The sequence below is a fragment of the Mchenga conophoros genome, linkage group LG23 (assembly GCF_057382185.1).
Source record: "Mchenga conophoros isolate Kocher_MC1m ecotype Shallow Benthic linkage group LG23, M_conophoros_male_GT1.1, whole genome shotgun sequence".
In the NCBI taxonomy this organism is placed as follows: domain Eukaryota; kingdom Metazoa; phylum Chordata; class Actinopteri; order Cichliformes; family Cichlidae; genus Mchenga; species Mchenga conophoros.
In genome coordinates, this window is record NC_140547.1 from 3,260,495 (window position 1) to 3,284,861 (window position 24,367).

General features: G+C 44.4%; 1 protein-coding gene across 2 annotated transcripts; it reads left to right on the top strand.

The window, feature by feature from the left end:
- The first annotated feature begins 10,126 nt into the window (after positions 1-10,126).
- LOC146546392 (cytochrome P450 2J2-like) lies at positions 10,127-22,717 on the top strand. Of its 2 annotated transcripts, none has more exons than XM_085266535.1 (9): positions 10,127-10,432; positions 17,845-18,007; positions 18,103-18,252; positions 18,331-18,491; positions 19,707-19,883; positions 20,006-20,147; positions 20,392-20,579; positions 20,673-20,814; positions 21,020-22,717. In XM_085266535.1, exons 1-9 carry the CDS (start codon positions 10,229-10,231, stop codon positions 21,196-21,198), a joined length of 1,506 nt encoding a protein of 501 aa, XP_085122661.1. In that variant the 5' UTR covers positions 10,127-10,228; the 3' UTR covers positions 21,199-22,717. The 2 variants fall into 2 exon arrangements, with proteins under 2 accessions (XP_085122661.1, XP_085122662.1); XM_085266536.1 differs by lacking the exon at positions 10,127-10,432 and adding an exon at positions 15,346-15,516.
- The last annotated feature ends 1,650 nt before the right edge of the window (positions 22,718-24,367 follow it).

Genomic DNA, 24,367 nt, shown 5'->3' on the forward strand with positions numbered 1-24,367 from the left:
CTACTCCTCGTCGTCATCTGCTTTTGGGTCCTGTTTCCACACACATCGGCGCACCCCGCCGTGACAAATAGTTGATCACATGTTTTGATTTGAATTTCACTACACACCAGTGAAATTTCTCTTGCCTCTTTAACAATAAGTGCATCATTACCTTTAGTTATTACTGTTAGTTACATCTGAAGGACAAATCTATCAATCAAATTAACCACTCGAACAGTCAGAGACAGTAAAATTCCTATTGCAAAATAAACACCTAGACTTCAGCTCAAACACTATTTTAAGTGCGACATGAATGGAGAGTTTTTGTCTTTCATGAATGGTCTAAGGAGCTTGGAAAGAAAAGCGTCTGGACTTCGTTAAGTTGCTTGAAGATGTTTCACCTCTCATCTGAGAAGCTTCTTCAACTCTAGGATCAAATGGTGGAGAGTCCCAGATTTAACCCCTGTAGGAGTGGCCCCCCAGGCAGGACTGGACTGGGACAAAAAAATCAGCCTGGGCATTTTGACGATAGACCAGCCCACCAGGTATTATAGGAAAAGCCATAAAGCCTATGAAAACAAATGCTGGTGTGACAGTGTTGTACACTATCTTGTTGGTGTATATGTATCTAAAAAACTTAAACCTACACCATCCTCCCAATTCTGGTATTTTAAACAGTACCTACCGGAAATATCAAACAACCTGATCAATAATTACATATACCTAACTAGCAGGGTTGCCAACTCCCAGCAAAAAAATAGGGAACCACCCCCCATCCTCCGCCTCATGATGCTTAATCGACGTAATCAACTTTCATCTTTTGCCAGGGTAAAACAAATGCACAGAAACCAATTATTTTTCTACAGTAATTAAATAGATTCAACATCTTTCTTCAACAGAATTGCAGACTGCACACATGGTACCTCCTCAAAGGAAAAAGTACTATAGCTTACTAGGGTATATTAGACTTAATGTTGACTAAATACAATAATGGATTTCTATACATTTTACATCAGATGATCACTTTGGTTGTAAGATTCAGATAATTATTTAATAAAAGCGAGAGATTTTAAATAATAATAAGAAAGAAAAGTATTTCCTTGTGCCCCCCTCTCCCTGTTAATGCCCTACCTGCACCCCTGGCAAAACTTTGCTAGACCCGCCCCTGTACAGTTACCAGCTGTCAGCTACGTAGAAAAGGATCCTGGTGTTATTTGTCTCTCAGAAACAGTTCATAACTTCCCTTCAACTCATTCATGTCACCTAAAAGGTAAACCTGTTTCTCCATCACCTATTCAGCTCTGATGATTCAGTAAGGACATCTCCTGGTTTCATCTTCATGTTTCCCTCTCACCAAACCGATATCATGACCAGCCCCTTTACGGCTGTGGATCCAGCAAACATCAGCTGATACTAGAAAGTAATGTTAAATAAATTCTAACAACAGCTGATCAAGCTTAAACGTGCTGCTGTTGTTTAGCGCGACGTCCGCTGGTTTCTTCTTTCTGGTGCAAAGTGGGCGATAAACAAACAAGAGAGACGGGACTTACTACAGAAAAGCCAATCAGCTGATCATTGATCAGTTTCATGATTGAAGTAGCAACAGGAGAGGGAGGGGGAGAAAATGAGAGAAGAACAGGCAGCAGTGCAGTGTAAAGACGCAGAATAACTCCAGCTTTGTGTCTTTTTTTTCATTCTAGCTGAAGTTTGGGGCAAATTGCGTTCCTTTACACCTAAATACGGAACTTTAAAGTTCAACATTATCGGCTGTAATTGTTCCAGCCCAGAGTCAATCATGACCAATTGACCAATCCACCTTTCATTGTTTATAACGTTACAAAAAAACAAACAAACAAAAAAACGTCGGCCCATAAAAACGAAAAATCACCATCAGGCATACCGGGCATTTGCCCAGTATGCCTGATGGCCAGTCCAGCTATGCCCCCAGGGATCTCAAAACTGGATTATAGATGGCAGACAGTTGGTGTCGTAAGTCACCGCCTCTGTTCAAAGGTGGTCGCTCACAGTGGACATAGATGGGGGCAGGGACATCTCAGTAGGTAGGGTGGTGACCCCATGATCGGAAGGTTTAGGGTTCAAATCCATTCAACGGCAACCCTGAGGTACCTCTGAGCAAGGTACCGACCTTATATACTGCTCCCCGGGCGCCCAGTGGCTGCCCACTGCTTCACTGAGTGAATGGGTTAAATCAGAGAGGAATTTCCCCAGGGGGGACCAATAAAGTATACATCATCATCATTAGATGGCTTCTTTCACTCCTCTTTCAAACCATCTTCTCTGTCCAAAATGTGAACAGTGGCATCCTTGAAAGAGTGACCTTTGTCCTTTAGATGCAGATGGACAGCCGAGTCTTGTCCTGTGGAGGTGGCTCTTCTATGTTGTGCCATGCGTTTATGAAGTGGCTGTTTGGTTTCTCCAATGTAGAGGTCTGAGCATTCCTCGCTAAACTCTACAGCATACACTACATTGTTAAGTTAAGAATGGCCATCTTTGAACAGAGGTGGTATTGTGCAAGTCTGGTGAGGAACTTTGTCGCATGGAGTCACACAAACCACCTGCAACTCAACACCTCAAAGACTAAGGAACTGGTTGTGGACTTCGGGAGGTCTAGAGCAGGTCCACTGCCGGTTCAGATAGAGGGGGAGGAGGTGGAGGTGGTCAACAAGTACAAGTACCTCGGGCTGTGGGTGGACAATAAACTGGACTGGTCATGCAACACAGAGCACCTGTATAAAAAAGCCCAAAGCCGACTGTACTTCCTCAGGAGGCTGAGGTCTTTTAACATCTGCAGGAAGCTCCTGAGGATGTTTTACCAGTCGGTGGTTGCTGGAGTACTTTTCTATGCTGTGGTGTGCTGGGGGAGCAGCACAGCAAAGAAGGACTCATCCAGGCTGGAGAAACTGATCAGGAGGGCTAGCTCTGTGGTCGGCATGAAGCTGGACACTCTGGTGACAGTGGCAGAGAAAAGGACATTAAAGAAACTGATGGACATTATGGACAATGCTGGGCATCCTCTGCACACGGCCATTAACAACCAGAAGAGTCTGTTCAGTGACAGGTTGCTTCTCCCAAAGACAAGAACTAACAGACTTAAAAACTCCTTTGTCCCACACGCCATCAGACTGTTTAACTCCTCTCTGGAGGGGAGAGGGAGGGGAAACAGGAGGACAAAGGGGGGAACAACTAAGCTGTAGTGCCTCTTCACCTCACTGTACAATACCTTGTGCAATACTTTTTGTAAATAGTCAACAGTGCAATAGACTCAATACTTGAAATGTGCAATTCACTTGTATTTTTATTTTTTATTCCTATTTATTCTATTTATCCCCTTCGTATATTTTATTTATATTTGTCTCTGTATTTATATATGTGTGTGTATGTGTGTGTGTGTATATATATATATAATATTCTGTAACTCTGTAACTTCTGTCGGTGCTGTGCTTTTTTGGAAATCGAATTTCCCAGAGGAACCCACCCGAGGGATTAATAAAGTTCTATCTAATCTAATCTAGGTTAGTGCAAGTCTGCCGTTAGGTTTTGTACTCACGGTTGCCTTTTGTATGCGTGTTTCCTCAGGAGGAATTGTGGCGACCAGGAGGCAGCACACGGACAGTACACAGGGAACGGAGACAGAGCATGGGATAAGGGAGAAGACACGGAACGGGAGTCGGGATCGCACGGGGGATTTATTGTTGTTTGGATTTTCACCCCTGTAAATAAACGCACTGCCTTTAGCGTCAAGTCCTGCATTTTGGGTCCTCATTTCTCACATCCCCACGGTCTGCCAGCCAGACCGTGACAGAACGATCCAGCCAACCACCATGGACCCAGCAAACTCAGGAGTTGCCACGGAGGAGAGATCGCTCGCGCAGCTATGGGATTATTGCCGGAGCGTAGTCCAGGCCGTAGATCCACACAGGAGACACATACAGGTAGTGTTCCTTGACCATCACCTCACATCCACTACCTTCACCACGAACATTCTGGACATTAACAAACTTAGGCACCTGGTCACTAGGTTAAGGGAGAGCTCGAGTTTTGAACTATTTGGCTTGGGTGGTCCGAGCAGGGACAGTTTGGCCGCTCTCCTAGAGACTCTAGCCGCTTGGTTTTTCACGCGTCGGCGGAGGGCTTTCCCGTCGATGCTCGCGGCACAATCGTTTGATCCACCGTTACGGAAGGCATGCCGCACTCTCTACCATCATCCCATTACGCCTCAACCCACTCCTGCGGTTTCAGCCCGGTCAGCTGGCAACGGACCAACAGCGCTCATCACCGCAGTGAGTAAACCCGACTCATTTGTGTCTATTAATCATGTCATTGAAAATCAAAACCCAGATGAACAGCAGAAGACAGTTTCCATACACCCGGCCCCGCCTTCACGGAGGAGAAGGCGTCCTCGCAAGCAGCGTTCAACTACATCCACACTCACTCCTGTACTGGTCGAAGACTCAGGACCAGCGGCTCTGGACGCCACAGTGAGTAAAATGGACTCTGCCGGTGCTATAAATTCCCTTCCTGTAAACATGAAAATAGAAACTGTTTGCTGTACCTCCAAAGACTCAGAAAATATTCCCTCTGAGACTGTAAGCTGGGAGCTAGGGAGTTCCGAGCATACAGACCCGAATGACTTTTTGGCTCAGTCTGGCCGCATGGAGACTGAGGTTCTCCCCAGGGCTTCCCCAGAGACCGAACTGGAGGTCTCAGTTGCCTCTGGACCCCTGGAATTTGTTGAGCCGGCTGTAACATTTTCATCCTCTCCACCCTTCATAACAGCCATCTCACCCTCACTTCAGCCTGCTGCCCAGCTGGTAGCTCAGTCTCACAGCTGTATTTGTTTCCTGGGATTTCAATAGTCTGCTGCTCTTGACGTTGGAGTCTTGGATTTCTGTTCTTAGCTGAGTGGAATGGCACATGGTGTGGTCTTCTACTACTGTAGCCGATCCACTTCAAGGTTCACCATGCTGTGTGTTCACAGATGCTCTTCTGCATACCTTGCTTGTCATTAGTTGCCTTCTGCCTACAATTCAAAACCTGTACAACGCCAGGACCATGTGGTGGGTAAGAAATACTGGAGATGAACCTTTCACCATGGACATAAACTCCCCTGTACCAGGAGCTGTAGCCCATCAGGACCAGTACCCCTGGAAATAAGAACTGAATATGTGAGTGTGTGTGATATAACCATAACACACACTTAAACGTATTTACTCCAGATTTAAAAAGTTTGCTCACTGGATTCATTGCACTGAGCTGTGTACTTTGCACATTATGTTCACAGACTTTGCACAACTGTTCTTCCTAGTTTATAATGTTTATGTATTTTTGTACCCTACTCTTCTAAATATTTCGGTTTGTATATATACAGTTGTGTGAAAAAGAACATTTTCACAGAATTTGCTGCAGACCTGTGAAAAACTAAGCGTAACCTATCATTCAGGAACTTGTAGAACCATCTTTAGCAGCAGTAACTAATTAACATCTGAGAAATCATTTACAGTGTTTAGTTCACTGAGGTTGGCAGGCATTTGTTTATACACAGAATTCTTAAGTCCTGTGCATAAACACAGCATTTCACGCATTTACTTTTTCAACCATTCTGTTGTAGATTTGCTGCTGTGGTTGGGATCACTGTCCTGTTTCATAGGTCTTACTTACAGAATGCCTTACTTTGGTATGTTTGAGGAGTTCTTGGTAGACTCAGGGACTGTGACGTGCCCAGGTCCAGTGGCTAAATCCTGTCCTCTCTACTACTGTGTTTGAAGGTTGATATTTTCTCTTTTTGGAACATTGTCTAAAAATAGACTTAAATAACCTTTACTATCCATTGTGATACACAGTTTGAACTTCAGTATGTCATCTTGACAGTGTCAGTGCCCCTGAATGCACTGATATTTGCATCAACAAGGACTTGAAGAAAAGGTGTACGTAGTGGTTAGAGAAAGAAACTATTTGCCAGAAAATGTCAGGTTGGAATACCCAAAAAAGACTCAGTGGATTAAAGGTGGCACTATCTATGTAGGTTTCTATTGAAAACACACAATTTGTCTCAAATGCCCCAAATAACTCATTTGCCTGTTGGTCCCCTGGAGATCTAACAGGACCTAACTAAGCCTTCTTCTCAGATTTTGGAGACGTTATGCAATCAAAAGGCACTGGGCAATAGGCTAGCGAAGGCACACACTAGACTTCCAGTTGCTTTACTTTCAAAATTAAACTTCAGTTCGTTACCTTTGTCGACTCATTGCCTGGGGAAAGGTGAACATACGTATTGCAAATTTTAAACAGAGTGCACGTTTAACATATTATTTAGAGGCCACCTCGAATCCAAGCGGATTATTTGGTGGCAACACAATTTGGGATCCTTTTTATACTTCAGAGGCAGGACACAAAATGCTCGATAAGCAAAACATTTCACTTCGACTCACAGATCAAAGCTCCAACTGTTTTATTTAAACGACCTGTATTTTATTTTGAAGTCAATCCTCTACTCCCCCCGAGGGTCGGATTTCCGAGTTGGGACGGCGTCTCGTTATCCAGACGGTGTTTATGAGTTTCAAGTTAGATTAACGTGAAAGCAACGTCGACGTTACAAAGACACTGTATTTTAATACCCATCGTTTAAACTCTGTGTTGATGTTTAAAATTGCTTTATCTCACTTTTAATCAGTCCGGGTCGCTCTTTATGGACAACAACGAATTTTGCATATTATCCTAACATAACAGATCGTGCAATCGATTCATTTGCAACATTAATCAAAATGTTAATGCATTGCTATTTGGAACTTTACTTTTAATACTCTATGCTACCACCTTGTGCTGAAAAGTGTTGCAACATTAAGGAAAATGAATTTGGCCATGTTCTTTTTTTTTTTTTTTTTTTTTTTTTTTTTCTAAATGACATCAGAAACAGCAGTATGCGACATTACGTGATGGCAGAGCTTCAGTTCATCCTTTGTTTTTTTTTTTTGTTTTGTTTTGTTTGTTTTTTTAATAAATAGGACAGGGGGAATGAATGAGAGAGAGAGGGGGAGAGAAAGAAAGAAAACCAAAGGGGAGAAGAGACGGTGAGAAGGGGGGGGAAGAGAGACAAAAAAAAAAAAAAAACTCCTGGGTCACCTGTATGGAGAAAAAAACAAACAAACAAACAAACAAAAACAAACAGAGGAGACAGCAAACAACAAAGAGCAACATAATAATAGAGAAAACAAAGCACCATCACAATAAACTAGCTAGTCATAGATATCAGTATTTACTAAGTAATAAACGATATTGTGCAGCACGCAAGATAGACAGCGCACAGTGTGCTTTGAGGCAGCAGCCAAGAAAGCTTTAGTCCGCGTCTGTGAATACCCATGTGTGCATACCTGTGTGGATCAGCATGCTTGCATTCCAAAGGTTTCTCCATGTAATGATCTGCTAGGGAGTGTGGGGGGGCCACAGCCCCGTCCTCCAGGGTGTGAAGCGGGTATGGAGGAGATCAAAACTCCAGACATCCAGAGGCCCCCAGAACACAAGAGACCATGGAAGACCAACAGAGGGGCAGCCGCGCCACTGTCCCAGTAAGAGCTGAGGAGAGTCCCAGATGAGGGCTCGCCCAGCAGCCGCGGAGCAGAAGTCAGGGGGAGTTGCAGTGACGCGCCCGTGAGCTCCGCCGGCCCCCAGCTGCGCCTGAGTGACCGAGCCCTAGGCCGAGAGGCCGGGGGCACCCCACCTCCAAAGGGGCCCGAGCGAGCCCCAGGCCCCAGGCCCCAGGCCCCGACAAGCGGCCGCCAAGGAGTGAGCCGGTGTGTACCCGGACGCCCACCCCCAGACACAAAGAACCACCAACACACCGACACCTGAGGGAGTCCGCCACCGGCAGGGGAAGTGGTGGTGGGTGGAGATAGGCCTCCAAACCTTGGAGGGCCTGAGGTGTCCCCAGAGAGGTGGCGTCTGATACCCAACCTGACATATAGACACAGACATACAGGCACACACAGACACAAACATCCATTCCCACCCTCATGCTCTCATATGCACTCACTCCACACTCAACCAACGTGGAGACAGACATAAAGAGACGCTGTACACACAATCACACTCCCCAAGCGTACTCTACAAACCGGGTCTAGGTACCCTTGCCCCTGGAGGGGGGAATTGCACCCAGACCCAGGTGGTGTTACCCTTTTCCCTGCGGTGGGGAGAGGCAGACCACCCCGACTCCGCAGCAGCAGGGAGGCCCCACACCCCAGACCGCAGTCGGACGGCCAACTCCTCCTACTAGCCCTCCCGCTCCAGCAGGCCGCAGAGAATGGGGGTGGGAGAAGACTCCAAACCTCCCTCCACCCGCTCATTGTAGTGTTGATGCATATGTGTTCTAAGGTGCAATTAAAACCCAGGAGGGCATGGAGCTACCTGCCAAGGAGCAGCAGGTAAGCGCATAGTCCCTCCTGCTAACCCTCAATGACTAAGTGTATTTAAAATTGAGAGGTGGGCAACGACGTCAGGGGTGAGGTATACACCCTGATGGTGATTTGGACTCCGTGATTGTGCCCACCCCCAAGATCCTATATGTATGTGTAATGAGAGTGTGAATAATGTGAATGTCTAAGTTGTGGGATAAAATTGAGGCAGAGGCAGCCAGAAGGGGACAGGGGGGGGGGGGGTAGCCTCCTCTGCACCCTGGTGACATACCCCCACTCCAAGGCCCTGCATGTGTGGGTGGTTGTGGAGGAGCGGGAAGAGGGAGGCAGCTGGAGATGGGGAGGGAAGGAAGGGAGGGGCAGGTAACCCCTCCCTGGGGCCAGCTCCCCCGCTGACCCCAGTAGGCACTCCCACCCTCCGCGACCCGCCAGGGAAGGGGGGCCCAGGCCCATCAGACCGGGGCCCAGTGCAGTAGCGCCCCCCAGCTCCACAGAGCCCTGGACAGTCCACCCAACCCCACCACAGAGAAAACTGCACCCACCCCACCAACCACACATCTTCCAGACTACATAAGACGGTAAACGCCCAGGCTGAGATCTTCCTCCACCTCTCCTGTATCTCCCCCTCCTGCAGAGAGTTCCTGAGAGAAGAAAGCTCCTGCAAGATGTGACCATCCCCCCCACCAGTTGAAGAGCCCCCCAGGCGGCTCGATGCACCGGCGGCACCCTGCTCCAGGGCCGGGCCCCCATGCACCCACCCGCCCACAACCCCGGCAACACACCAACCAGGACCCGAGCCCCCGAGGCCCGGCCCGGGCCCCAGCCCAGAGACGGAGCGGAACCTCACGCCCATCCCGGACCCACCCAGGGGCAGCCAGGTTGCCAGGTCAGTAACCCGCGTCCGTCAGCACAGACCCTCCCCTAGCCCCGCTGCACGCAGCCGCGAGGAAACAGTCACCTGAGAGCCAACAGAGCCCTCAACCGGACGTGACCGCTACCCCGGGTTGAGCCCCCCAAGGAAGATGCCTCCGGGGAACCCCCCGATTTGGCCATGTTCTTAAAGCCACTGTTTTTGTACTTGTCCTACTTTTGTTCGCTTTTGTTCCCACCACTAACACATGACCCTACGCTGTGTTCACTGCATCATTCCATGTTTGGCACTGATCACCAACTGCACTCATGTATATATCTAACAAATTTCCCACGTGTGGGACTAATAAAGGTTATCTTATCTTATCTATCTACTTAGCACTTTTAATTCTTATTTTTATTTTAATGTCTATTTTAGCGTAATTTATGACAGTATGTTTGCACTGAAGCACCGCCGCAATTTCCTAATGTTGTAAACCTGCTCAACATTTGGCAATAAAACCCTTTCTGATTCTGATTTAGAGCAAAAATCTCACATCTTCCACTCTGTCAAATGGCAAAACTACAAACTCATCTTCAAGATTCTAATGAGCAGTTTTTTTTTTCTGTGTATGTTAGTGTTGCCCCAAAGATAGTGGTTTAAAAGTGTTTTTTTTTTAATTCATTTTCATCTCTATTTCTTAAATCTAATCAAGCCACCCTCAAGCCAAAAAGATTCTCTACTGTTGAGCAACAATACTTGATTTTAGCAACCTAGATTAAAAATGTTTTTCACATTTTTTTTTCCCATGAAATAAGGCCAGAGTTCAGAGTAAACTTTATTTGCTTTGCCAAGTGATAGTAATACTGAGCTTTGCCCTCACTGCAGTGATAGCACTTGTTGCCTACTCTCAGACTGAGTCATCTGTCTTACAGGAGAAATCGTACCCACGTACAGTGACTGTATTTACAGAATGGATTCAATCATTTCTGTAATTGGAACCTATGTTTCCTGGGATCTCAAGAGTCTGCTGCTCTTCGCTGCAGTTTTCATCATCACTGCAGACTATATTAAGAATCGTCGGCCAGCAGGCTATCCTCCAGGACCCCGGGGTCTTCCAATTATGGGCAACCTATTCACTATAGATCAGAACAGAGCCCATGAGAGTATGACACAGGTACCTGTGAATCTTAAAATTTTACTTATTAACTCATATTTTCATCTCAAGCCTTGTGTGCAGTGTTGGGGAGTAACGGAATACATGTACCGCCGTTACGTATTTAAAATACAAAATATGAGTAACTGTATTCCGTTACAGGTACCGTTTAAAAAGGTGGTATTCAGAAAACAGTTACTTTGTTGAAATAAATGGATTACACTGCGGTACTTTCCTGTTTCATATTGTCGCGGGTCAGGACTGTTTGGGTTTTGTTTGACAGCTACGTTCTGTTGTTCCAGGCAGCAGCGTTACAGTTGTTACAGGGCGACGCTCTCTCTCTCTGCGACTGTGTGTTTCCTGGGTGAGAGAGCGCCTTTTCGTTGTTGTTGTTGTTGTTGTTGTTGTGCTAAGCTAACAGGCAGAATGCTACAAGCATAGCTCTAAAGAATGTAGCATCATGGGCAGTGTAGTCCGTGCTGCAGGGAGAATGGACTGCCATACACGTTATGGGTCTGTGAGCGCGAGGAGGGAGAAAAAGGGGAGTGGAAAGGTACGAGTTGTCATCGAGCAAAACCGGGAGCTGGAAGCATGTAAATATAATAATAACCACTTCAGCCAAGAAGAGTGCCTGACGAGCCCAGTTGTAAGTAAGCTTTTTTTTTTTTTTTTTTTTTTTTTTTTTTTTTTAAATGACATCAGAAACAGCAGTATGCGACATTACGTGATGGCAGAGCTTCAGTTCATCCTTTGTCATTTTTTTTTTTTTTTTTTTTTTTTTTTTTTTTTTTTTTAATAAATAGGACAGGGGGAATGAATGAGAGAGAGAGGGGGAGAGAAAGAAAGAAAACCCAAGGGGAGAAGAGACGGTGAGAAGGGGGGGGAAGAGAGACAAAAAAAAAAAAAAAAAAACTCCTGGGTCACCTGTATGGAGAAAAAACAAACAAACAAACAAACAAACAAACAAACAGAGGAGACAGCAAACAACAAAGAGCAACATAATAATAGAGAAAACAAAGCACCATCACAATAAACTAGCTAGTCATAGATATCAGTATTTACTAAGTAATAAACGATATTGTGCAGCACGCAAGATAGACAGCGCACAGTGTGCTTTGAGGCAGCAGCCAAGAAAGCTTTAGTCCGCGTCTGTGAATACCCATGTGTGCATACCTGTGTGGATCAGCATGCTTGCATTCCAAAGGTTTCTCCATGTAATGATCTGCTAGGGAGTGTGGGGGGGCCACAGCCCCATCCTCCAGGGTGTGAAGCGGGTATGGAGGAGATCAAAACTCCAGACATCCAGAGGCCCCCAGAACACAAGAGACCATGGAAGACCAACAGAGGGGCAGCCGCGCCACTGTTCCAGTAAGAGCTGAGGAGAGTCCCAGATGAGGGCTCACTCAGCAGCCGCGGAGCAGAAGCCAGGGGGGGTTGCAGTGACGCGCCCGTGAGCTCCGCCGGCCCCCAGCTGCGCCTGAGTGACCGAGCCCTAGGCCGAGAGGCCGGGGGCACCCCACCTCCAAAGGGGCCCGAGCGAGCCCCAGGCCCCAGGCCCCGACAAGCGGCCGCCAAGGAGTGAGCCGGTGTGTACCCGGACGCCCACCCCCAGACACCAAGAACCACCAACACACCGACACCTGAGGGAGTCCGCCACCGGCAGGGGAAGTGGTGGTGGGTGGAGATAGGCCTCCAAACCTTGGAGGGCCTGAGGTGTCCCCAGAGAGGTGGCGTCTGATACCCAACCTGACATATAGACACAGACATACAGGCACACACAGACACAAACATCCATTCCCACCCTCATGCTCTCATATGCACTCACTCCACACTCAACCAACGTGGAGACAGACATAAAGAGACGCTGTACACACAATCACACTCCCCAAGCGTACTCTACAAACCGGGTCTAGGTACCCTTGCCCCTGGAGGGGGGAATTGCACCCAGACCCAGGTGGTGTTACCCTTTTCCCTGCGGTGGGGAGAGGCAGACCACCCCGACTCCGCAGCAGCAGGGAGGCCCCACACCCCAGACCGCAGTCGGACGGCCAACTCCTCCTACTAGCCCCCCCGCTCCAGCAGGCCGCAGAGAATGGGGGTGGGAGAAGACTCCAAACCTCCCTCCACCCGCTCATTGTAGTGTTGATGCATATGTGTTCTAAGGTGCAATTAAAACCCAGGAGGGCATGGAGCTACCTGCCAAGGAGCAGCAGGTAAGCGCATGGTCCCTCCTGCTAGCCCTCAATGACTAAGTGTATTTAAAATTGAGAGGTGGGCAACGACGTCAGGGGTGAGGTATACACCCTGATGGTGATTTGGACTCCGTGATTGTGCCCACCCCCAAGATCCTATATGTATGTGTAATGAGAGTGTGAATAATGTGAATGTCTAAGTTGTGGGATAAAATTGAGGCAGAGGCAGCCAGAAGGGGACAGGGGGGGGGGGTAGCCTCCTCTGCACCCTGGTGACATACCCCCACTCCAAGGCCCTGCATGTGTGGGTGGTTGTGGAGGAGCGGGAAGAGGGAGGCAGCTGGAGATGGGGAGGGAAGGAAGGGAGGGGCAGGTAACCCCTCCCTGGGGCCAGCTCCCCCGCTGACCCCAGTAGGCACTCCCACCCTCCGCGACCCGCCAGGGAAGGGGGGCCCAGGCCCATCAGACCGGGGCCCAGTGCAGTAGCGCCCCCCGGCTCCACAGAGCCCTGGACAGTCCACCCAACCCCACCACAGAGAAAACTGCACCCACCCCACCAACCACACATCTTCCAGACTACATAAGACGGTAAACGCCCAGGCTGAGATCTTCCTCCACCTCTCCTGTATCTCCCCCTCCTGCAGAGAGTTCCTGAGAGAAGAAAGCTCCTGCCAGATGTGACCATCCCCCCCACCAGTTGAAGAGCCCCCCAGGCGGCTCGATGCACCGGCGGCACCCTGCTCCAGGGCCGGGCCCCCATGCACCCACCCGCCCACAACCCCGGCAACACACCAACCAGGACCCGAGCCCCCGAGGCCCGGCCCGGGCCCCCGCCCAGAGACGGAGCACCCCCAGAACCTCACGCCCATCCCGGACCCACCCAGGGGCAGCCAGGTTGCCAGGTCAGTAACCCACGTCCGTCAGCACAGACCCTCCCCTAGCCCCGCTGCACGCAGCCGCGAGGAAACAGTCACCTGAGAGCCAACAGAGCCCTCAACCGGACGTGACCGCTACCCCGGGTTGAGCCCCCCAAGGAAGATGCCTCCGGGGAACCCCCCGACGCCCTAAGCCTGTCCCTACCCCCTCACCAATCACAACAGTGAAGGCGGGACCAAACTATGACCCCCCACCCCCACTAGGTGATGGAGCTGATAAAAGGGGCCCAGAGCAATTGATCTGATGTGGTGGCAGAGGCTGTGTCAAGACTAATGTAATCTAATAGATAATTTCTATATTGGTTAGAATTAAGATTATTTTTATTTTTCCAGTTCATGAGGACTGTTTTCTTGGCTATGCATAGGGCAGTGAAGATCATATGGGCTATATTCTTTTCTGAAGTGACATTATCTAAGCTGCCCAACAAACACACTAAGGGGGAAGTTGGAATGTTACATTTCAGACATTTTGATAAGTCTTCACATATCTCGCGCCAAAACTTTTGCACTGGTGGACAGAACCAAAGAGCGTGGATGTAATTGTCTGGTGTATTGCCTTGACAGTGTGAGCAGTTGTTGGAAGATGTAAAGCCCATCTTAAACATCCGATGACCTGTATAGTGCACTCTATGAAGTATTTTGTATTGTATTAATTGCAGACTGGGATTTTTAATCAATTTAAAGGTTTTTAAGCAAATCTGAGACCAGAAGTTTTGGTCTAAGCTGACTGATAAATCTGCTTCCCACTTTGCAGTAGGAAGGGATATTGATTCATCTAATTTAGAAAGTGTTCTGTATATTTTAGATAATAATTTGGGGGATTTAAGAGTAAGAAAATGTGCTGCACTTAGTGGTGTTTGTAATTCAACTTGACTGAGGTTAAATTTCTTTTTTACTATGGATTTAATTTGTTGATATTCTAAAAACCTTGTCTTGTTGATCCCATATTGTTCAACTAGTCTGTCAAATGGAATAAATTCTGTTCCCTCTAATATATGTTCTAAGTATTTAATTCCTTTACAACTCCATTCTGGGAAATTAATCATATTATTGTTTTGTAATATGTCAGGGTTATTCCAGATAGGTGTACGTTTGCATGGGATTAATGAAGACTCCGTTATTTTTAGAAACTCCCACCATGCTGTTAGAGAAAAGCTGATGTTGATACTTTTAAAGCATTCATGTCTTTTGATGTTTGAGCTAATAAATGGTAGGTCTGAAATCTCTAGATCCTTGCATAGTGCCTGTTCAACATCTAGCCAGGGCTCAACTAAGAAGGTATGTTTTAACCATTCTGAGATGAACTGAAGCCTGTTGGCTAAGAAGTATTGGTGAAAATTAGGCAGATCTAATCCTCCTCTATCCTTGGTTCTTTGTAGCGTTTTTAAGCTAATACGCGGGGGTTTATCTTTCCAAAGGAATTTGGAAATGTATGAATCCAGAGATCTGAACCAATCTTGTGATGGTTTGTTAGGGATCATCAAAAATAAGTAATTTATTTTTGGCAAGATCATCATTTTTATAGTGGCGACCCTTCCCATGAGTGATATGGGTAAAGATTTCCATCTAGTCAGATCGCCTTCTACTTTCTTTAGAAGTGGGATGTGGTTTAGTTTAGTTAAGTCTGAAAGCTTAGGAGAGACATTAATACCTAAATATTTAATATTTCCGGATTGCAGTGGGGCAGAGGAAGAATTATGGAAGGAGCAGTTAATGGGGAGAACTGTAGATTTTGGCCAGTTAATTGAATAATCTGAAACTCTTGAAAACCAGTTTATTAAAGTAATTACCTCAGAGAGGTTGGTTTGTGTGTTTTGCAGAAAAAGCAACACATCATCCGCATAGAGACTGATTTTATGTTCTATGTTCTTACATTTTATGCCCTTAATTGTTGTAGCCTGTCTAAATGCTGGGTCTTCCAATTATGGGCAACCTATTCACTATAGATCAGAACAGAGCCCATGAGAGTATGACACAGGTACCTGTGAATCTTAAAATTTTACTTATTAACTCATATTTTCATCTCAAGCCTTGTGTGCAGTGTTGGGGAGTAACGGAATACATGTACCGCCGTTACGTATTTAAAATACAAAATATGAGTAACTGTATTCCGTTACAGGTACCGTTTAAAAAGGTGGTATTCAGAAAACAGTTACTTTGTTGAAATAAATGGATTACACTGCGGTACTTTCCTGTTTCATATTGTCGCGGGTCAGGACTGTTTGGGTTTTGTTTGACAGCTACGTTCTGTTGTTCCAGGCAGCAGCGTTACAGTTGTTACAGGGCGACGCTCTCTCTCTCTGCGACTGTGTGTTTCCTGGGTGAGAGAGCGCCTTTTCGTTGTTGTTGTTGTTGTTGTTGTTGTGCTAAGCTAACAGGCAGAATGCTACAAGCATAGCTCTAAAGAATGTAGCATCATGGGCAGTGTAGTCCGTGCTGCAGGGAGAATGGACTGCCATACACGTTATGGGTCTGTGAGCGCGAGGAGGGAGAAAAAGGGGAGTGGAAAGGTACGAGTTGTCATCGAGCAAAACCGGGAGCTGGAAGCATGTAAATATAATAATAACCACTTCAGCCAAGAAGAGTGCCTGACGAGCCCAGTTGTAAGTAAGCTATTAAGACTCGACTGTACACCGTGTTCGTGTTTTCCTCCGAAAACAATAAGTTCCGTTGGAGCAGCCTTTCAACGCCTCTCTCTGTCTTTCGCAAGAAAAGTTGACCCACACAACAAAGTAAAGCTATTTTTCGGCTACGAGCCGACAGGGACCCCGCCGTATTAGTCAGAGGTCCCTTTACTACAGTTCGGAGTCGCGGACCTTCAGTAATAGTAATAAATCACACGGCAATAGTAGGGGAGACCGGGGATAGTTGTAACATTTTTGACATTTCTGTCTGTAAATTGGAGCTCGTTTAAGGTAGTGGATTCAAAATGTAATGCAAAGTATTTACATGTCTCTGCTATTAAATAGTGCAGCTATTTTCTCTGCAGCACAATTACCCATTGCATGGTATGGCCTCAAACACAAAGAGTGAAATGTTACAATTAACCCCATAGTCTGGGTTAGTTGTAACATATCCCGGGGTGAAATGTAACACAATGAAATAAGGGTACTGACAAAATATTAACATGTAATCTTTGTTTATTCAACACATGAATGCACTTAGAGCCATTTATGTAGCTGTGTGTGTGTGACAGAATGCAGACATCCAGCTTTTGAACATATTCCAACCCCCCAAAAAAGACAAATTATGGAATTTTCTGCAACTGAATATTTCATTAATTTTGATTGGTCTTCCTTGAGTTTGGCCTCATTGGCTCAGTGGGCATTATAACCTACAACTCTTGCACCAATTTTAAACATAACAATGAAGCTGAAAAAATGTAGTTGTTCACCAGCATCGCAATTCCATTACTTTTTATCATGGCTTACCTTGGTGTGGTTTGCAAAGTGCTTCAGAAAGATGAGGAAATCTGTTTCTTGCACCCATCCTGATTTATTTCCACTACCAGTACTTCCTACTGGTCCATCTCTGACACAGTGGTCTGCATAATGTATGTGTGGGAACACAAACAGTGAAGTAATTGTGTTGCCAATGGCATTAACCGCATATACAAAAGCGACCAGTGAACCTCTCTCTGCTGATGTCGTTGCCCCAACTTGTTTAATATAAGTTAAAGTAATAGTGTGGTAAGTTGCAACATCTGCATTATTGTTACAACTAACCCAGACTGTTGCTGTTACAACTGACCCAGACTCCTATAGCCATGAACTAGCTAACATTACAGCCAACGGCTAAAGCATTAGCACTAAAGACCTACACAGAATATATCCCCATAGACATACAAATAACATAATTTAAATTTGATGAGTTTAACTGCAAAGCAGATAATGCTATTAAACATTGAAATAAAGTAGAAAAACTTACTTTTTGGCATACAAATTACTTTTTTTCATGTTAAATTGTCTGTGTTTGACAAAATGTGCTGATTTTTCACATGTGATAGCAGAACTGAGTTGGGCATCATTTGAAACTTAGCCCTGATTGGAGAAATTGGAAGTGTTACAACTGACCCACGTTACAACTATCCCCGGTCTCCCCTACATTCACGTTGTTGTAAAAAGCATGATAATATATTAAGTAATCCAAAGTATTCAGAATACGTTACTGTCATTGAGTAACGTAACGGAATACGTTACAGAATACATTTTGGGGCATGTATTCTGTATTCTGTAATGGAATACATTTTAAAAGTAACCTTCCCAACACTGCTTGTGTGTATCTTCTTTGATAAATCCTTTACCAGTTAGCAGAGAGATATGGAAATGTGTACAGTCTACGGATGGGACAGGAACGGATGGTGGTTTTAAACGGGTTTGATATTCTGAAAGAAGCTCTAGTGACGCAGGGAGACAGCCTGGCGGACCGTCCGGACCTTCCTTTACAGACTGATATAGCACATGGACTAGGTAAGACTACTATAGATCAAAACAGACCCAAAGCTTGAAAGTTCAAAGTTTTAAGGTTCTTTTTTGTTTGCTTTCCCCTCTCTATTTCTGGTCAGGTGTCATTACCAGTAGTGGAAACCTCTGGAAGCAGCAGAGACGCTTTGTACTTTCGACCCTTAGACAGTTTGGATTTGGCAAGAAGTCACTTGAATCTGTGGTCCTGGATGAATTTACATATTGTGCAAAAAACATCAGAAGCTATAAAGGTACGTGCTTATTACACAGTGAGATTTTATAATGAACAAATTCACAGTTTACATAAAAGTTTCTTGTCTATTCTGGAGGTAAGCCATTCGATCCACACCTTATTTTCAACAATGCTGTCTCCAACATCATCTGCTCCCTGGTGTTCGGCCATCGCTTTGAGTACAGTGAAGAGAAGTTCATTAAAATGATGCAACTGTTTGACAAAGCGCTCCAGATTGAAGGCTCCATTTGGGGACAGGTACAGCATTTAAATATACTGATCACATCCTAAATTCATGTGCCGCAACTGTGAAATGTATTCGTTACTGTGATACAATTTATAGTAAGGTCAGTGAATGATGTTTTTTTGACACAGGTATGTAAAGTTTATTAATAATGAACTCTCACTACTTGAAGATTATGTAAGTGTCTGTCATAATTAAGACCAGTCACCATAGAGAGGTGTGGAGGTAACTGTAGATGGTTTATGTTAATGGACAATTGGACAAACAAAACAAAACATGCGATGAAGTCACAATGCTTTCCAAGAGCGTATGGGATCAAAATAAAGGCAGCGTCTGGAGATATTCTGATCATCTTCTAGACATATTACACACACATATTACAGTACGAGTGAATGTTTTTGACATATAAGTTGTAACAGTGTTTCAGTCATTTACAAAAACACAAAGACAAACGATTTTCCCAATCAGAACTTCACCTTATGGGCTTTATATTCAGCAAAATCATTGACAGCAATGATCAAAGTCATAATCCTGCAGACTTCTCTCCTGTTTCCCTTGAGCACTGTTTTACTTTGCTTGGTAAATATCATTTAAAATGCCACTGCGCCAACAAACCAATATATATCGTACTTGCCAAAAACCAAATTGCTTCATAGTTAACAGCTTAGGGCACATTTTCCACTTGGTACCCTGTCAGAATCTACACAGAATCTACAGAATCTACAGATATCAGGCTCTTGTAGAGCAAAATTGAATATTTTGGTCTAAATAACCCAAAATGTGATGTCCACATAGGTGGACACCAGGTCCTAGGAGGTTAAAGGTGAAATGTAGACGTCAAATCAAAAGTAGTTTAATGGCCAGTTATACCCTGGACCCCAGAGGGTTAAACCTTTTTTTTTTTTTTTAAGTAACGCAATAGTTGCTTTTCAAGTAATTAATTACTTTTAGAATCTTGTAACTCAGTTACTTTTTTGAAGTAGTAACTAGTAACTATAATCAATTACTTTTTCAAAGTAACTTGCCCAACACTGGACATAAACAGGTTGCTTTAGTTTAGACCCCCAACCGGTTACGGTAGATGGCTGCCCCTCCCTGAGCCTCCTTCTGTAGTATTAACCAAACTTTTGACTGGTTCTGTCTGTCTGGTTTTCAGACAGTTTATTTAGACTGAGGCATGGCATTTGCACTAACGTGAATGTATTGTTCCAATCTGTTTCTGTTTGTAGCTCTACAATGCATTTCCTGTCCTGATGAGACGTTTACCAGGTCCACATCAGAGTGTCAAGCAGATGTGGAATGAAGTGAAGGATTTCATATGGGTAGAGCTAAATGAGCACAAGAAGACCTGGGATCCCTCAGAAACACGTGACTACATTGATTGTTACCTCAGTGAGATTCAAATGGTAGGAGATTAGACTTAATTTGCCATCATAACTTGCCATATATTTCCGGTAACACTGCCAATAAAGGCACTTTTTAAAATCATTTCCAATGTTTTAAAATGTGTGTTTGCATGTATTTTCAGAATAAGGGGCAGGACGACAACACTTTTGATGAGGAAAATCTGGTTATTTGTGTTTTGGATCTTTTTGTGGCTGGATCTGAAACCACATCCACCACCCTGCGCTGGGCTTTCCTCTACATGGCAAAATATCCTGAGATTCAGGGTAAGAGTATTGACCAGGCCTGGAAAGCTCTCTGTTTTTATTAAATAATCTGGACATGTGTGGCACTAAAGGAACATTCTGGTCATAATTTAAGTGTAAACTTTACTATTTCCAGGTTATACTCAGCTTTTTAGATGTATAATGTATTGTGCAATGGTGCACAAATCTCTTTAATAATCAGCGCTGTTGCACTACGCTGTAAATTTCATTGCTGAAATACTGTTTTCTTTTGTCTTTTGCACAGAAAAGGTACAGGCTGAGATAGACAGAGAGATTGGAGAGTCCAGACAGCCTTCAATGGAGGACCGTGCAAACCTGCCTTACACTGATGCTGTTATCCATGAGATCCAGAGGATTGGAAACATAGCTCCTCTTGGCGTGCCGCATGTCACCAACAGAGATGTCGAGCTGGGGGGCTACACAGTCCCAAAGGTCATTGCTCAAACCAATTTTCAGTAAAAGACAAACATGGTTTATGTCATATTTCATTTTGTGTGTTTTATTTACCATTATTCCAATTGCCAGGGAGTTATAGTAATTCCCAATTTGACATCTGTGCTGTTTGACAAGAAAGAGTGGGAGACGCCTCACACCTTCAATCCAAATCACTTTCTGAATGAGGAGTGCAAGTTTGTGAAACGAACAGCTTTTCTGCCTTTCTCTCTTGGTAAGGAACGACTCTGTAGATATTTTATTAATGTCTGTGCAAGATTTTTCAGCAGCCTCTCCAAACATGCACTGTAAAATGTGCTGTTTAAGAGATGGCTGGTGAAGGACAAAAAGGGATCGTAGGTCCTTCTATAAAATCGGCAACTAATCTGTGCACAGTCATCCAAAGGAAATCTAGGACTAATGTCAGTGTCTTGTCTCAGGTAAGCGGGTGTGTCTTGGAGAGAACCTGGCCAAGATGGAGCTTTTCCTCTTCTTCACCTCCTTCATGCAGCACTTCACATTCTCCATGCCTGCAGGGGTGAAGCCTGATATGGACTACCGCTTTGGGCTCACTCTGACACCGAAGAATTATGAAATCTGCGTAACCCCACGTCATTAGAAACTCTGATATAGTTCAGAGTTTAATAGTTGATTGCATATTTTGATCTGAATTTCACTACGCACCAGTGAAATTTCTCTGCTTTCTTTAATAATAAGTGCATTATTTCCTTTAGTTGTTTTTGTTAGTTACATCAACGTCATTGTCTCCATACAGTCTTTGGTTTTGGTCCATTTTTTTATGTCAGTCCTTTTTTAGGGATGAGTACCGGTTCTGACATAAACGGTAGTAACCAGACCGAAAAGCAGCGCACATTTCGGCGCTTTATTCCGGTGCTTTTTTTTTACTGAGATGTCATACACTTTGGATTCTAGCCAATCATTTTACCTTTGCAATCGTAGTAGGCGGGCCCAGGTACGTACGTTCTTTTAGAGCAGAGCTACAGATTAAAAATGCCCAAGGCGAAGCAGTCAAAGTCTGGCTGTACTTCACAGCAAAAGATGCAAACTCAGCAGCAACAAGTGCTTTAAGCTGATACTGTGATACTGTCAAAGGAGGTAACACCTCGAATCTGATGAAACACCTGGCGACGCATAGCGGGGGTTTTTTAAAGCCAAGAAATGCACCGTATTTGATAGCTTGCTGCAAGCCCTCACACCGAGCACATCTACTGCGGGTGTGGTGCCTGTTATCAGACCTGGAGTTAGCAACATCCCCCAAGAACCCGAAGAGGAGAGTCCTGGCCCCTAGCCCTGCCAGTGTAGCAGAAATGATGACGGATGATGATGGCAGCAGCAGCCGTTCTTCTCTGGGCGAGTAGCTTAATGTTGTTCGTGTGTAATTTACATTGAGTGGGCTAACCACGTTATTACATTAATGCATGTAAGGTGAACTAGCAAACACCGTCGTAGTTACATGCGGCTGTCTTCTTGTTTGATGGCAGATACTCCCTTCACCCTGGCCAAAAAGGCTAAAATGACCAAAGAAAAAGAGGGAAACAGCTAAACATGAGAGGGTTTTGGACAAAGTTTGTGTTTTTCATTCTTTAAGCACTGGTTCGAGCACTGTTTAAGCACCGGCACCGTTTCAAAAGTACCGGTTTGGTACTGGTATCGGATAAAACCTAAATGATACCCATCCCTATCCTTTTTTCTTTACCTTTTTCTTTTTGATGGACTTTTATTATGCAGCTAAAGAGAGGACAAACAGGTAGATTGGGTGTCCTTTAATGGCCTAAAAGCAAAACCAGAAAACAAAAAGTATAAAAATTAAATAGGAACCAAATTGGTAGCTAAATACGGCAGCATGCACAGTGGTTAGCTGCATGTTCTCAGAGTCTTTGTGTGGGTTCTGTCCAGGAGCTCCTGCTTCCTCTCACAGTCCAAACACATGCAATTAGTGGGGTTAGGTGAACTGGTGATTCTAAATTGTCCATAGGTTTTCAAGACTCTGTCAAACAGTCTGTGTGCATCACTACTGTCGTACATACTGTAGTTCCTAAGTTATATTAAAATGGAAATTTTACTCACTGCGTGATAGGAGTGTTGTTTATTCCTCCAATAAAATTCTGCTTACTTGACCTAGATGAGATGTAGTATTTACTTTGACTTGCTGTATTTGTTGTATAGATTCAGTATTTTCTGTAATCAGATCCTGTCTTTCCTGGGATTTCAGTAGTCTGCTGCTCTTTAATACAGTTGTCCTTGTCATAGCAGACTACATCTAACACATAAAACTACATACAGCACACACTTGCATTTAATTTTGGTGAGCCCATGGAAGTTGGAGTCTTGGTTTTCTGTTCTTAACTACTACTGTAGCCGATCCACTTCAAGGTTCACCATGCTGTGTGTTCACAGATGCTCTTCTGCATACCTTGCTTGTCATTAGTTGCCTTCTGCCTACAATTCAAAACCTGTACAACGCCAGGACCATGTGGTGGGTAAGAAGTACTAGAGATGAACCTTTCACCATGGACATAAACTCCTCTGTACCAGGAGCTGTAGCCCATCAGGACCAGTACCCCTGGAAATGAGAACAGAATGTTTGAAAGTGTGATATTACTATAATACTGAGCTGTGTACTTTGCACATTATGTTCACAGACTTTGCACAACTGTTCTTCCTAGTTTATAATGTTTATGTATTTTTGTACCCTACTCTTCTAAATATTTCGGTTTGTATATATACAGTTGTGTGAAAAAGAACATTTTCAGTGAATTTGCTGCAGACCTGTGAAAAACTAAGCGTAACCTATCATTCAGGAACTTGTAGAACCATCTTTAGCAGCAGTAACATAGTCATTTTATCTGAGGAATCATTTCTTATATATAATTTACAGTGTTTAAAGTTGGAAGGCCTTTGTTTATGCACAGGTTTCTTAAGTCCTGTGCATAAACACAGCGTTTCATGCATTTACTTTTTCAAACATTCTGTCGTAGATTTGCTGCTGTGGTCAGGATCACTGTCCTGTTTTCAAACCCAGCTTCAGCCAAGCTTTACCTGTTGAGCAGAATTCCTTACTTTGGTATACAGAGGAGTTTATGGTATGGTCCTTTCTTTAAAGACAGTTTGCCTTGATATCTGGTCATCTGTGCAGTCATCATTATACCTCTTCAGATCTCTGGTTCTCCTGCTCTCTGGTAATATTTGCTATGCCCCTAAAGCGTCATATCTTTTAGAGCTCATTAACTGGTCAGAGACCAATAAAGTTAAATTATTGTGAAGTTAAGCAATAATTGTGGTTTGATAGAACTGTAGGCTGGATGCAGTTATTGTTTCCAGGATCATCTTGGAGAAGGACTTTGTAGGAGAATATATTTTGCATTGTGAAGATTGAACTTCTTCCATCAGGGGCAGGTGTGTTGTATTCATTAGTACACTTTTTTATTTGCCTGTCTAAGACTGGGGGTAGATTTTCATCTATATTACACAGTAACAAGAAATCCAGGTCATTAAAGATATAACTGCAATTAATAATAGTTTTTTATAGCACCTGGAGCTGGACTGAACTGATACACACTACTCCTCATGGTACACCCATCTTTGGATGAGAGTAGATAAGAGTCCCATCAAAAATATCAAACAAAAATGATCAAAAGAAAAAAAAGATTAAAAAAAAGATAAAATATTTGCATCTAAAATGCAAAAATGTAATCTTGTACAAGTGATATACAAGAAAAACAGTGAAGGAGTACATAAATATTATGCGTAAGCCAATGTTATTTTTA